The 13,803-nt window shown below is 36.7% G+C and overlaps 1 protein-coding gene across 1 annotated transcript in view; it reads right to left on the bottom strand.

The window, feature by feature from the left end:
- Positions 1–8,754: 8,754 nt before the first annotated feature.
- LOC134672482 (uncharacterized) overlaps positions 8,755–13,803 on the bottom strand; it is an 81,583-nt gene continuing 76,534 nt past the window's right edge. The window contains exons 3-4 of the mRNA XM_063530421.1: positions 9,619–9,712; positions 8,755–8,976 (exon numbers count right to left, since the gene is read on the bottom strand). Of these exons, the coding sequence (XP_063386491.1) occupies positions 8,815–8,976; positions 9,619–9,712 (256 nt within the window). The 3' untranslated portion in view covers positions 8,755–8,814. The remainder of the gene's footprint in view (positions 8,977–9,618; positions 9,713–13,803) is intronic.

The raw sequence follows: 13,803 nt of genomic DNA, 5'->3' as shown, positions 1-13,803 counted from the left end.
GCACAGAGTCAAAAAAGTTTAAACTTCATTTTAATTGTCTCTTAGTTCTCAAACGCCAATTAAAACTTTCATGAAACTCGGTGGTAACTCACTGTCTTTTTACCGTAATAATATTTGATTTAATAATGAATTTGAAACTGAATAATCACAGAAGCTACGCTCGTTAACCAAGTTGCAGAGCAATAGGAGGTGCGTACATGCTAGCACACTTATTATAATTAAAGAAGGTTGTAAGTATCTATGAGGTTCGAGAACTGTTACTGTCTTCTTTAATTGAACGGCAGTACATTTATCTGGCTTGGCTGTGTAATTGAAAGGCGCGGTTGTACCCGATAACAATGGAACGCGCTGAGCTTGTCGCGTATAAATTAGGGAATTATATTAATCCGCGGATAACGTGCCTGCGGAGCGCACTTAACGGCGCTAACTGTTGCCGTCATGGCTGCGCGGCACGGAGCATCAAGTTACTGTTGACTGGAAACTAACCAGACCACACTTAAAACTTATAAAAACACAAGTACAAGCGCCAAGTATATTCCTTATCTGAACAAATTCCTTTTATTTTGTTCTGAAAAGTTATCATTTCTGAATAAACCCTACTTACCTTATTGAGCGGCGAGTCATTTCACCCGACTGGACAAAAGCTGACATATTAAAGTCACCAGTCAGCGATTTTGCGTTATTCCAAAAGTTTCCCTCGTAATCTGTGCGTTATTACGACGCGCTCGTGAAAAATGATGCGAGCACCTTTTTCATGCCCATTAGCGGTAGAACGAAATATTTTTAATTTAATTTCGTGAACGCGGGCAGTACAATCAATTTGCGAGACGATTATGCGAGGGAAATTAACGCAAGATAACAAGGAATTAGCGACGCACCTGGGGAAGGATTACCGCTCGAGATAAGTGAATATATTACCGCAATTACGCCGGAAAAGTACTAGCAACAACTGAAAACCGCTCGCAGGGAATCGCGCAATCTTAACGAGAATAACGAGTCTAGGAGGAAACATCTTAGTGCGTTTATCTGTCGCGCCTTTGTCTGTCACATGACTTGGTACAAAGCAGTAGGTAGAGTAGGTGGTTTAATCTGCGGCCTTTGTTAGCAGAGTGTCGAGTTGACGTGAATAACTCGTGTTTTCAACAAACTTATCGGGGCACTAATGACATTTCGAGAGGCTAAACAAGAGAGAACAATGACGGGCTTCCGGCTAAAATATACCTATATATACGAGTATAAATACATTTGCTTAGTGAAACTGCTTTTAGCTTAGGTTTCCTGCAATTTGCCAGAAATGGGTTATGTAAGGTGAATTTGATTTGCTGATGATGGTGCTCGAGCCGAGAATAATTCGTGGAGCGAGATCTCGTGCGGGTCTAACCGGCTGTTTACTCGATTCCGCTGTGATTTGATACGTCAGCCGACGTAACGTAGCAGAAAATACGAGCATTTACGTACTAAACTATACTACGGAAGTATCAACGAGCAACTCTTTATTTTGACTGGCAAATATATTCACGATATGGGTCAATTTCACCAAACGAGCATTTTTGTCTAATTCCCATGGAATTTTGAAATACCAACATTTCACAAAAAAAAATATGCTGAGAATTTGATAAAAAATATAATAAATATTAATTCTCTTATGGGATAAAAATATTCATAAAACTATAAAAGTTATTTAAATTTAAAATTTTGGTCAGGGCACGGGAATTAGTGTGTCCATGGAAATTAGATTTTACTAGGACGGAAATTAGAACACGGCACGGGAATTGTTTTCTTAACTTATTTTGGTACTTAAAACTATTATTTATATATATTTTAATCTACAATAATATACTGCAACCATACTGAAGTGGCATCGGACATATTTACCTTCTTTAATTTTAGTTTCGAACGACAAATCTACGAAAGTATGTTATACTAAAAACTACGTATTTGAATAATCCTTTCCTTTATTTTAATGGCAACTAATCTCTCTTTCTTAGTAAAATGTAACAATACTTTGAGTAGTTTCGTAAACTTGTCCCCCTTTACATACAAAACTATTCATTAAAAAGTGTCATTATGTATCTGCATGTAGATAGGTACAAGGTGTATGATCTGGTATATGGTCTTATAGGAAATGATACTAAGAAATAAATAGGGGCACAGTGAGAAGAAGTTATTGTGTAAGTTAATCTGAATAAATCGAATATGCTGATTTCATAAATTAATAACCCAAAAAATTGTTTGAACACATATGAGGTAAGGTGGGGTAAGACTATCACCGGGGTAAGTCTATCACTTGTATGGAATCCTCATACTGTTAGTCTTGCCCCGATCAAAATAAACTAAGTTAGTCTTACCCCGCCTTACTTTACACATAGGTATACGGGGTGTCCCTGCCCTGCGGGAAAATCTTCAAAGTGTAGGTTGGTTAAGTAATTTCTCAAAAATATCATAATCTTCCTAAAAAAAACTTGCTTACAAAATACCCCCTGGCACTGACTAAAATAACCGACTTGGTTTCACATTACATCCCAAAACTTTTTTGTAGTAGAGTAGAATAACTGCGTTGCGAGATTTGCATCTTTTTACATGAATTCTTTTTGATAGGATCCCATCTCTTTTTGTAGGCTGTCCTTCTTTTCCGGTAATCATACCCATACCATACTGATACTATGTATATACATATCATAATACATCTTTATTCATACTCACATCGTCCATCGTAGTGTACCTTTACTTTCCCTACTAATTGTAAGAACTAAAAGGTAACGTTGCTATCGCATATATTTCTATAGGATTACAAACTTAATTACGCAGTTATCTTTAGAACGTGACTAATATTGCAGTATTATTAGATTTTTATTGGCTTAAAAAGCTAAAACCTAATTACGTTTCTAATTTGGAACTTGGGGGTATGCTAGAAGTACCTTAAAATAATATCGATTGAGAGTGATTGTGCCAGTGACAAAACTAAGGGATTTTAAAGTGTATTAATTCTTAGACTACATGCTCAAATTAAATGTTATTAAGATAAAATGTTATTGAGATTTGATGGCACGGCCTTGCCACTTTATTTTGCTCGACTTGGCGGCGGCACTGCCGTGCCCCCAGATCCTTTGTCCTTCTTCAGGCCTCAAACTATCTCCATGCCAAATATGTATTATCAAGATGATATTGTTTTAGCGGCTTAAGCGTGACAAGATAACAGACAGACAGACAGAGATACTTTCGCATTTATAATATAGTAAGAATAGGATATATTTAATTTTTCTTGTACCTATTAGAAAAGCTAATTTATAACAAGTAATCTATTAAACGAGCAATTTTTGTATATATTTCGGGGATCTCGGAAACAGCTCTAACGATTTCGATGAAATTTGATCATACATATATGGGCGTTTTCTGGGATGAAAAATCGATCTAGCTAGGTGTCTCTGGGAAAACGCGCATTTTTGAGTTTTTAGGTAGGTATATGTTTTCCGAGCAAAGCTCGGTCTCCCAGATAAATAAACTTTATACGGCTTACGCTGTCAGCTGTCAAATTTACAAAAAAAAAAACATTGTAAATTTGATTAATTTTGTTTCATGTAACCTTAGGTACGGGTATTATAATATGTTATAATTCCAAAAATAGTTTTATGTCTATATAATATTTTAATGTTATAATATGATCAATGAATAAGGTAAGGTGGCGCAAGACTCACAGTACGAGGATTCCATACAAGTGATAGTCTTACCCCAGTGTCGTCTTACCCCACCTTACCTTACGTATTAAAATTGCCCGGGTTATTCGGGTCCACCCTGTAAGTATGTACTATAATACTTATACTAAAAAACCGTTCATAGATTTTTGTGCATTCTTTGAGATTTCCTTAAATGTAAAATAGAAAGATATACTTCATATTATTATTACATATAATATATATTCAATGCCAATATATATATATATGTAATAATAATATGACGTAAACATTGCCAATTAACTTACAGTGCCCCCAATTAAAAATTTGTTGACAATAAATGTAATACCTTCTAATTCCCGTGCCACTTAATCAGCTGTTTTAGGTAAATATTCTATGGGAATTAGGACACGGAAATTAGAATTCGTAATAAAAAAATTCGCCAAAAATTTAAATCGTGTTTAACCAAACTGTTATGTTATCGCTTACATAAAGATACATAAAGGGCTCCTAAATATGATAATTGTTATTGAAAAGCTATGTGGGAAATAAAATTTATAAGGGGCATCGAAATTAGAAAAAAATTGTCGCCCACCCGGATTCCGAAATACTCATGCGATTTGCTCGAACACGCCGCGGCTTGACGTACATCCGCTTGCATTGAGAAACAGCCGAATACTGCCAGTATAGGTGAGGCGGGACACGAGGCGGTTCAGATACAGACGTCGGCTGTCAGAGCCCTTTGAGTTTTGCCGACGAAATTTTACTCGCGCGCTCGGACAAAATTTAAACTTCGATCACGAGTTATTTACCACAATGAAGTTAATAGTGTATGTGCTCAGTGATAGTAAATATCCTCTAGTTTAAGTATTTGACACTAAATTAGTGATACTAATGTAGAATTTTTCGTAGGATTTTTCATTATGCTCAAAAGTAGATTCCGGACAGGGCACGGGAGTAGTAATTTGAGCCTTTAGGTATTTTTAAGTGTACTCTAAAAACCAATTAATCAGTGAATTCATATGGAACCCGGTGTGAAAGTGTGGCTTCTTTATGTAAAAAAAAAATGGTAAGTATTATCTGATGCTAACCCGCGATTTTCATCACGGACAGAAAAAAAATCGTGTTCAGAAATTGACCCATATCACGTCATGTTTAAATGTCATTACAATCATTTCGTCAGTCGTCATCAGCAGTTCCTTTTTACCAGATGGCAACATCGGCAACCGCTTTCGTAAAAAACTGTTGCTTGTTCAACTTGGAATTATAGTTTTCCAAAAGCGAACCCCGCCGGGCTCCTTTATAATGTAAATTAAACAAAAGGTTGTCAACTTGTCATACCTTATCACTTCAGTTATCGAATAATAAAAATAAAAACAAACATTTCACCTGATCAACTTTTCAGCATATTGTGCAGCAGCAGACATCGTGCTCCAGCATATAATAACATATTCAGTTTTAGTTGAATTTTTAATGTTCGGTTTGTTTGTGTTGGCATTGTTTCTGAAATTGGTTCGAATCGTTACACCCTACTGCTACCGTACTTCAATGGCTCGTGACATGATCAATTCGATTTATTTTTCATAGGTTGTCTGTCAGTTTCATCCAGTGGATTCACTGTTATGCCGTATTGGCCAAAGTGCGTGTTGGGGGACTAAACGTTACAAAATGGGTACAATAAAAACGTTCCTGTTTCGTACAATTTATTCAATAATTTCGATACTTTTACGAAATACATACAACATGAATGAAGCGAATATTTACAATATATCTTAACTACTTACACATCGTTAGGTAATTAATTAATTGAAACTTACAGTAAAAGCTCCCTAATTGTCTTTGGCACTTGCTTTCAGTAACAATTATAATTCAATAATAAGGTAATTAAAATTAAATACGAGTAGATAAGTATCGTGTGAGGATAGAATTGAGCAAAGATTTATAATTTTTATAATGTTACTTAGACTGAATGCTTGTATGAATTACCGCCTTATAAAGGTTCCATGGCCAGATGGCCTACTTCCACTGTGTGCTTATGGAATACTTAAAAACAATTCATGATAACAGTTTTGAATGATTCACGTTTAGTTTTACTAGACTTATATCGACCAGGATAGACCCGTGAACAAGATGCATGTAACTGCGTCGAAATATCGGGAGCTCGAAAACATTACAAAAGGTAAACACTGTTCATATCCCGGTAGATATAAGTCTAATTCATGATAAAATATTAAAGCTGGCAACTTGTAAACATTTAATACTATACTTACTGCTGGAAATGAAACATGTTTTTTTCAAAATTTACCAATGTGGATAAAAGTTCTACTATATTGCATTGCACAATGCACACGTCTAGATCATTAAAAGTTCAAAAGTCGACTTAACATACATAGTACTCTACATTACGTATTGTAAGAACGTTCACTTTAGAGAGACATGTTATGTTCTCTGTTACATCATAAACAACTGAGCTTTATCCCATTACAGGCAAAAGTAGTTGACTGAAACATACTATTTTTATTTAAGTAAGTATTTGTAAAGTTGATAAACATTGGTCTAAAAGACGACCGCGTCTGAATTTTCACTGTAAAGGGTTAACGGGAGTGGTTTGGATTCATTAATGTTCATTAACAATTAAAGCAATAGGCTGCTTCAGGATTACCAAGTATAGATGATTTTGAGTAATTGGGTCACCCCTAAGAAATGTCGTAAATTGCTAGTCTTTAATATAAGGAAGATTATTCTTATCATACTAGCATTTATTTCATTACTCGATCGTTATGTGTATTGTGTACCCTACTCGACTTTACATTAGTAGACTCTGCGAAAGGACTCTTAAATATCCTAGTGAATAGGCAATATATAATCAAATAGTAGCCAATAAAATACTCGCAACTTTGTACAAAAATTATGTGTGTAAACACTGGAGGGAGTGCGATATTGGACGTTTGTGTTATTCGACCCTTATACATAACCCCTATCATATAACCTATTCATAGTCAATACAAAATACTATTCCAAACTGGATCATGAAATATTAAATACTAGAATGTTTTCTACATTTTTAAAAAAAAAGTACAAAGGGGTCTAGAGTGGTATCGTTAATAAGCAGGTTGTCTTGAGATCATTTGGAATTATCGAGTTTTTTTTTTTAATTTATTTTAAATCGTGGCCGTCATATAGTTCTAACGGGTGTTAAATAAACTTGTGAATTAATTAAAATTAAATGGCCTTCTAAGTTAATTCATTGAAGAAAGGTTACAACTGCGATACTACAGCCTTTTGAAATTTCCGGCATTTGTCTTTCTGCCAGTAAACCGCAAGATCTCGTCTACAATGGAAGATATCTTTAATTAAAAACTTAAGATTTAAACTGCTGACGATTGTACAATCAATTACTAATGTATTCCACTGAATTAAGCAGTATTTTTGCTTCTAACTGGAACCTAGCTGTGATTATGTTCATAAAAGTACCTATAGGTAGTTAACTAGGAACTTAGATATTTATTTGAGTAAAGTAAGTACCTATAAGTTGCATTGCACCTACTAAGTAGGAATATACTTAGTAAGTAGTAGGTGAGGCTAGATTTAATTTGCTGCGCATTTGTCTGACTCTAACTTGATAAACCCTGGATAGGTTAAATATATATTACAATATATTTTTGAGTGGAATTATTATTTAATAACCCTCTGCTTCGAGTCAGTCGAATAATAAAAATAATAAGTTTCGAACAGCATTTAGGTTTTTGTAAATTGAGTGTGAGGCGTGATCTTTCTTTATATTTATTATTACAACAGGTACTTCTGACTCTGCACTTATTATTTACTCTGGACACATGACAACGGCCCCAAATATTTAATTAAACGATCGTTTATTCTATTTTTAACACTATCATTCACATGAAATAGAAAAAAACTGACTATGGATATCTACCCATGAAGATTTCGGATGTTACAAGAATATCTACAATTTCAGAAAAAACGACGAGAATATTCAAAATCTACACGAGAAAAGCGAAACACTAAATTAAAAATAAATACAAAGAGGGCTCTACTTGACACGTTATCATAATTCATTATTATCGATTTTTACAAAAATAATCTCGTAATAACATCTACGACTATTATTTATACAGTTATCGTTATATTTACATCTACAATAGCTGCAAATATTAAAACAATTCACAAATAAATAGCACATTTTAATATACTAGCCAAAATGCTGTAATATTAACATTATTCAAATGGTTGAAATTAGAGATCACAATATTGCTTGGCATTATGAATAATCCTAAAACTATGCACTAACTTAAGAGCTATTAGGATAACATCCTTCGAGATCATGAGTTACACCAACTAGGTTTTTATTTCAGTTTTGATTGACTATTTAAAAATATTATTATTATGTAACTATCATATCTTTAAAATTTAACAATTTTGCATGCTTCACATAAATTCAACCCTGGGCAGTTACGATCAATAATTAAAAGTACAGACTTCATCCATTATCATTATCGAGCTGTCCGCCAGCTATTGGATTCGAATTATTCATTTTGTTTCCAATGGACAAATGCTGTTAGCTCTAATAGCTACCGAACGGAGGGGAGAGTGGGGCGCAGAGTGTTGCAACGGGTTACGCTACCCTCAGGTAAAGTGCCGGACAGGGTCCGGGCGAATGTGCCCGCCTAATCAGGCAGAACGAACGCACGCATGTTCGACCTTTCCAAGTGCGCAATATTACCGGCGCTCTGGGTTCGACAAAACTGCCAAACTAAATGTAGGTACTAGTTACGGCAAACGAATTTTCTTAGTTTTAGTAACTAAAATTAGACAGTTCGGTAGACTTGATACAAATTCAAAAATATTTTATCAGTTAAGATAAGATTAATATCATCACATGAGGCTGGCAGACGAATATTAGTAGCCATTAAGAAAATTCCATGTAAGTTTAATAGGTTCGTTTTGTCGACAAAGACTGACGATAAAAATAAGTTGCCCGATTATGAGGAAACGGTTACCAATAGCGGTAGATTTATTTGATTGACTTTATATCAGAGATCTTGAGATGCTTGCAGAGCTGTATCGCCAAAGTGCGGCACTGTAATTGTGTGATTTTCCTAGTACATATATGTTGTGTTGTCGTTTATGAGTTCTTGAGATGATGTGCGTCGTGGTCGCAGCGCCGCAGCACGGCGAAGTGCGTCATCTGGAAGGAGTTGGTGGAGCGGCAGCCGCGCTCCAGCGTCCCCGTCATGGTGTAGCCCATGTTGAAGTCCGCCTGCGTCACGTTCGTCGTTAAGTATAACTGTTGACAAAATCACGACACGTTAATTTAATTTAAATACAAACACGTTAATTTGATTTAAATAGTCTCAATTCGAGTGGTTTTTCGCACGCCGTGTGTATAAGGTGACTGCTGAATTATTTTGAGATAATTACCGCGTTCTTAATGTTAACGCGTGATATATTATTCCATTATAGAGATCTGTTAAAGAATATTATCAGTACTTATAAACTCGTAACGGTCCTTCTTGTCTACGTGACAGCGTGATAAAACGGTGTCCGTCACTTTGTATCCCACGGTGTTAAAAAGTGACATTTATTTTATCTCGTGGATAAAGAAGGTAAAACCATCCATAATACGCCGGCGCAGGATCAGCTAAATACCTAAACTTTTTACTAAGAGGGAGATTACCTAAGTTTGAGAATCATATAGATGATTCTGTCGTTTTACACTTTGAACGGAGCTATATCGTCGTTCGGCTTTGACTTAATGGACCCAATCAACCGATCATAATCAATTTTCAAACCAAATTGTCAGTTTCTATGGCTAAATCGTAGCTCAAACAGTAGCTAAACAAACATAGTCAATAGGTAATAAACATGTAGCGTTCCTAATGACACCTCATCAGCTACGATTAGCCAGTAATGAACTGGCGATGTTTACCTTGAAGTCGGCGTCGGTGCCGAGGTGTTTGAAGGTGCCGACGACGTGCACGGCGTTCCCGCCGCTCACCACCATCCGCGCGTGTGTGCTGTGCCTGTAAACAAACATGAGACTTTAGATGCAATGTGTTGCTTACGAGTAATTGGATGGATGATATTTGGTGTTGGGTAATGCACGTTGTATGTAATGTTGTTTTGTAATGTGTATTTTGGAACACACGGCATATTGTTATAGTTGTTATAGCTTCTGTAATTTATACAAAGTTTACAAACCAATGCAGTTGGCATTACTTAAAATAGTTATTTGTACAACAAGAGATCAAAGTTTGATATTTCTTCGAGTGCTTATTTTGAGTCCCGTGCAAGCGAAAGATTCTATAATAATAGAAAATTACTAACTAATTTAGAATCTTGAGCGTAGTAAGGGATTCAAAAGCGCACGAGATGTAAATAACTTTGCTCTCGTGTAGTACACAAAATTTTTCACCCTAAGCAGTGAGAACATACCTAGAGGGACAGAGATAATAGAACCCAAGTATATCGAACTTGTATTAGACCCCGCATGTTGAAATGACATTTGACTATAAAGGTCACTTGAATGACATTTTGTCTCACTCAGTGAGCAAAATGCGATTTTGCTCACTGAGTGAAACAAAATGACTCAGTGAGCAAAATCGCATTTTGCTCACTGTTTTTAAGAAGCAAAGTACCCTTGTTCGAGCTGCTGAGGTGAAAAACAATTTCCAGATGACTAAATACAAAATTAATAATAACACTTAGAATGCTTATACTAATTTCTAACAAGTTAAGAAGGCTGAGATCCAGGTATTTTTTGACAAGTTGATAAGCCTTTAGGATACACATCCTTCACATCGCACATGTCGCGATTTACCGAGGAATCACAATCAATAATTTTCCCTATAAAGCTGGAAACATCACAATGATGAGGTACATATGCTACGCATTTCAGCGTACCTCCACGAAACTTACGATGCTGCGATATCTGATATATTCCCATATACCTAATATGGGGCTGGGCTGTACAGAAGCGTACGTCAACCGGAGGCCAAGCCCTTACGACTCGGCCGAGCGTGATCACAACCTTGGTCCCTAATTGGAGATATCGTTTGCTTTTTTAGGGAACTCCGGATTTAAGATATGTATGTACTGGTAATTTAAATTTAACACGAATGGAAAGAGCATATAAGGTCATAATTCTTAATTTTGGGAGAGACTTAAGCCTTTAAGGTGGGGGTGTTGCCTCGGCCGTTTGTCTCGGAGCGAGAATTAGTGCGGAAGCGGCTACCTGCGGTCGCGGCGACACGCGCTGATTTATCTCACCAGGCCTTGTGTTCCAAGAAGCGAAGCAAGCATTCACGTCAAGGCAAATGTGACCCCGACATCCGTAACAACTCTTTATACTCGAAGGAAACACTTATTCTGGTCCATCTAAGGCGAACGCTTGCTTGCGCTCTTAGGCTTTGGGAATACAGCATGTAATGTTCCCAAATCATAAAGGCATAGAACATGGTGGCACCTATTAAGATAGGACGTTTTGACTTGGCTCCGCAGTGACTTGCCTTGCAGGCTGTTTCGAGTCGACGTTTATTTTCTACAGAGATTTACGTGTGATAGCAATGTATGATGAATGTCTTAAATACTAAACTGGGTGTTAGCATTTTAAATCGTGCAAAACAACTCAATTGAAAAAGTCAATAACTTAAGGTAAAGCGCGTTTGTAGGGTAGGAATACCTATTTATTATTAAATATTCTGCTGGGCCCGCCCAAAATGTCACTTATAATTTAGTTCGCCAATCAACACAATTTTGTGGGTAGGCAATGTTATGTAACATACTATATTCTTTGTATTAAATAGTTCATTGCGACGCAACAGCTGATGGTTTGCACAGTACCACTTAATTTATTTAAACCCGGGTTTAGTATTTATAATAAAAATAAGTAGTTATATAGTAATGGAATTGAGTGGGACATGTTGCTAGTTAGAGTGATGGCAGGTGGACTAAAATGTTAACAGAATGATGGCCGCTTTCGGATGAAAGAAGCGCCTGGCATCCGTTGGCTCGTTCGGCGGACGACATGCGGAAAATTGCGGGTCACTTCTGGATGAGATTCGCTTCAGGACTGCGTGTACTAGAAGAGAGGCCTATGCTTAGCAGTGGGCGATAAAAGGGCTGATATGATGATGACGATGATAATGATGACGAGTTATATATCTACTTACATAATTTAATTGGGAACATTCAACATACATATTAGGTACTTTATTTTTAGGGTTCCGTACCCAAAGGGTAAAACGGGACCCTATTACTAAGACTTCGCTGTCCGTCCGTCCGTCCGTCCGTCCGTCCGTCCGTCCGTCCGTCCGTCTGTCACCAGGCTGTATCTCACGAACCGTGATAGCTAGGCAGTTGAAATTTTCACAGATGATGGATTTCTGTTGCCGCTATAACAACAAATACTAAAAACAGAATAAAATAAAGATTTAAATGGGGCTCCCATACAACAAACGTGATTTTTGACCAAAGTTAAGCAACGTCGGGAGTGGTCAGTACTTGGATGGGTGACCGTTTTTTTTTGTTTTTTTTTTTGCATTATGGTACGGAACCCCTTCGTGCGCGAGTCCGACTCGCACTTGCCCGGTTTTATTTATTATAACATGAACGTACTACGTATAGCAGTTTTGCTATCATAAATAGTTTGCTTATAATTTTCTACATAATATTCTCATTGGTGTCTTAAAGATAATACATTTAGTAGGTAGTGTAAAAATAAAAAAGCTTCTTATATAATACCTTAAATAAACCGAACATGTACCTATATATATGTTTCTTTGCTCCATTTGTTATGGACAAAAACCATTTTCCTTACAACTGTTCACCCCAAAAATAGCCAAGGTCCCGACATTTTTTGTCTCGGATAAATTTCTCTTGTCTATATAGCATTGGTACCCGCGGCACGTATTCCAGTTAGTAGGGCGCCACGTAGCCTGCCCTAACGGCCTATGTAATGGCGGGCCACTGTTATACTCCTGCCGGAACACCTCCCCAAACTTCGCAAGAACAAATTAAAAACCTTTATGCGCCCTTTTGGCACTACTTTCTTGAGTGTTATGGCTTATGGCCGACAATGTGCCGGAATTTCGGGGAATTAAGTCGTTTTTTGTTTCAGTTTAAAACAATATCAATTACTGAGTTTGGTTGTGTTGGCTTTTGTTCTCGAAATAAATGTCGTGTTTGGAAAACTCCCGCTCTATCATGAAATACGAGTCATTTAGCTAAAATAGGAGGGTGGGCAGCAATAATCGTTAACGCTAACGGGCCAGTTTAGTCCCCGTGTCGAGGCTGGCTGTTCTGAATATTCTTTTAACGCCTCTATTACAGCTCGAGGACAGGTTAAACCGCCATCTAAAAATAGTTCCATGACACCTTGTTTGTGTTGCTAAGTAAAATTTTAAGGGCTTGTCTGTTTAACTATTACTGCCGAGGAAACCTCGTGGCAAATTAAAAATAATGACCAGGTTGTTTGCCTCATTAATCTTTATGTTACGCGAGACTGAAACGTTCTGAGCAAACTTAGCGGCGAATTTCTTGGTTAATAACAAGAAAATCAAAAACAAGGTATAATATATCGAGTTTACGATAATTGGGGCCAATGCGTCCCTCGATGAACGGATTTTGTTAAAAAATCTGACTACCTACTGAGCTTACAGAAATTAATTAGAAAATTGCAATTTTTAAGGGTAGGGATAAAGATAACCTGAATAATAATACGTTGTATGGACCGTAATAAATTTAGCTTGCACGAAACTAAGCCCTGTATTGTTATTTCCATCGCTTAGTGATCACATTATTTCAGGTGAGTCCGTACGAGTAAGCAATAAGTACAAGTATATAAGGATTTATGTCGCTATCACTATATTATTATTACACATATAGAAGTGTGATCTAAGTTATGTAGAACGATAGGGATGTATCCTGAAGACATATTAATATCGTAGAAAACAATATCATATTAAAAATCTGAATGCTCCTCCCCTCCTCCTGTTGCAAAATGTAGGTTCGATAGCAACGGGTCATCTTTATATATATTTACAGCACGTCCACACCACTCCTCAGCGCGGGCGCTACGAACGCGCGATAGTGGCGCCCTCGCTTCCGCCCGTTT

Source organism: Cydia fagiglandana, chromosome 17 (genome assembly GCF_963556715.1).
Source record: "Cydia fagiglandana chromosome 17, ilCydFagi1.1, whole genome shotgun sequence".
Classification (NCBI taxonomy): Eukaryota; Metazoa; Arthropoda; class Insecta; order Lepidoptera; family Tortricidae; genus Cydia; species Cydia fagiglandana.
This window is presented reverse-complemented; position numbering and strand designations above follow the sequence as displayed.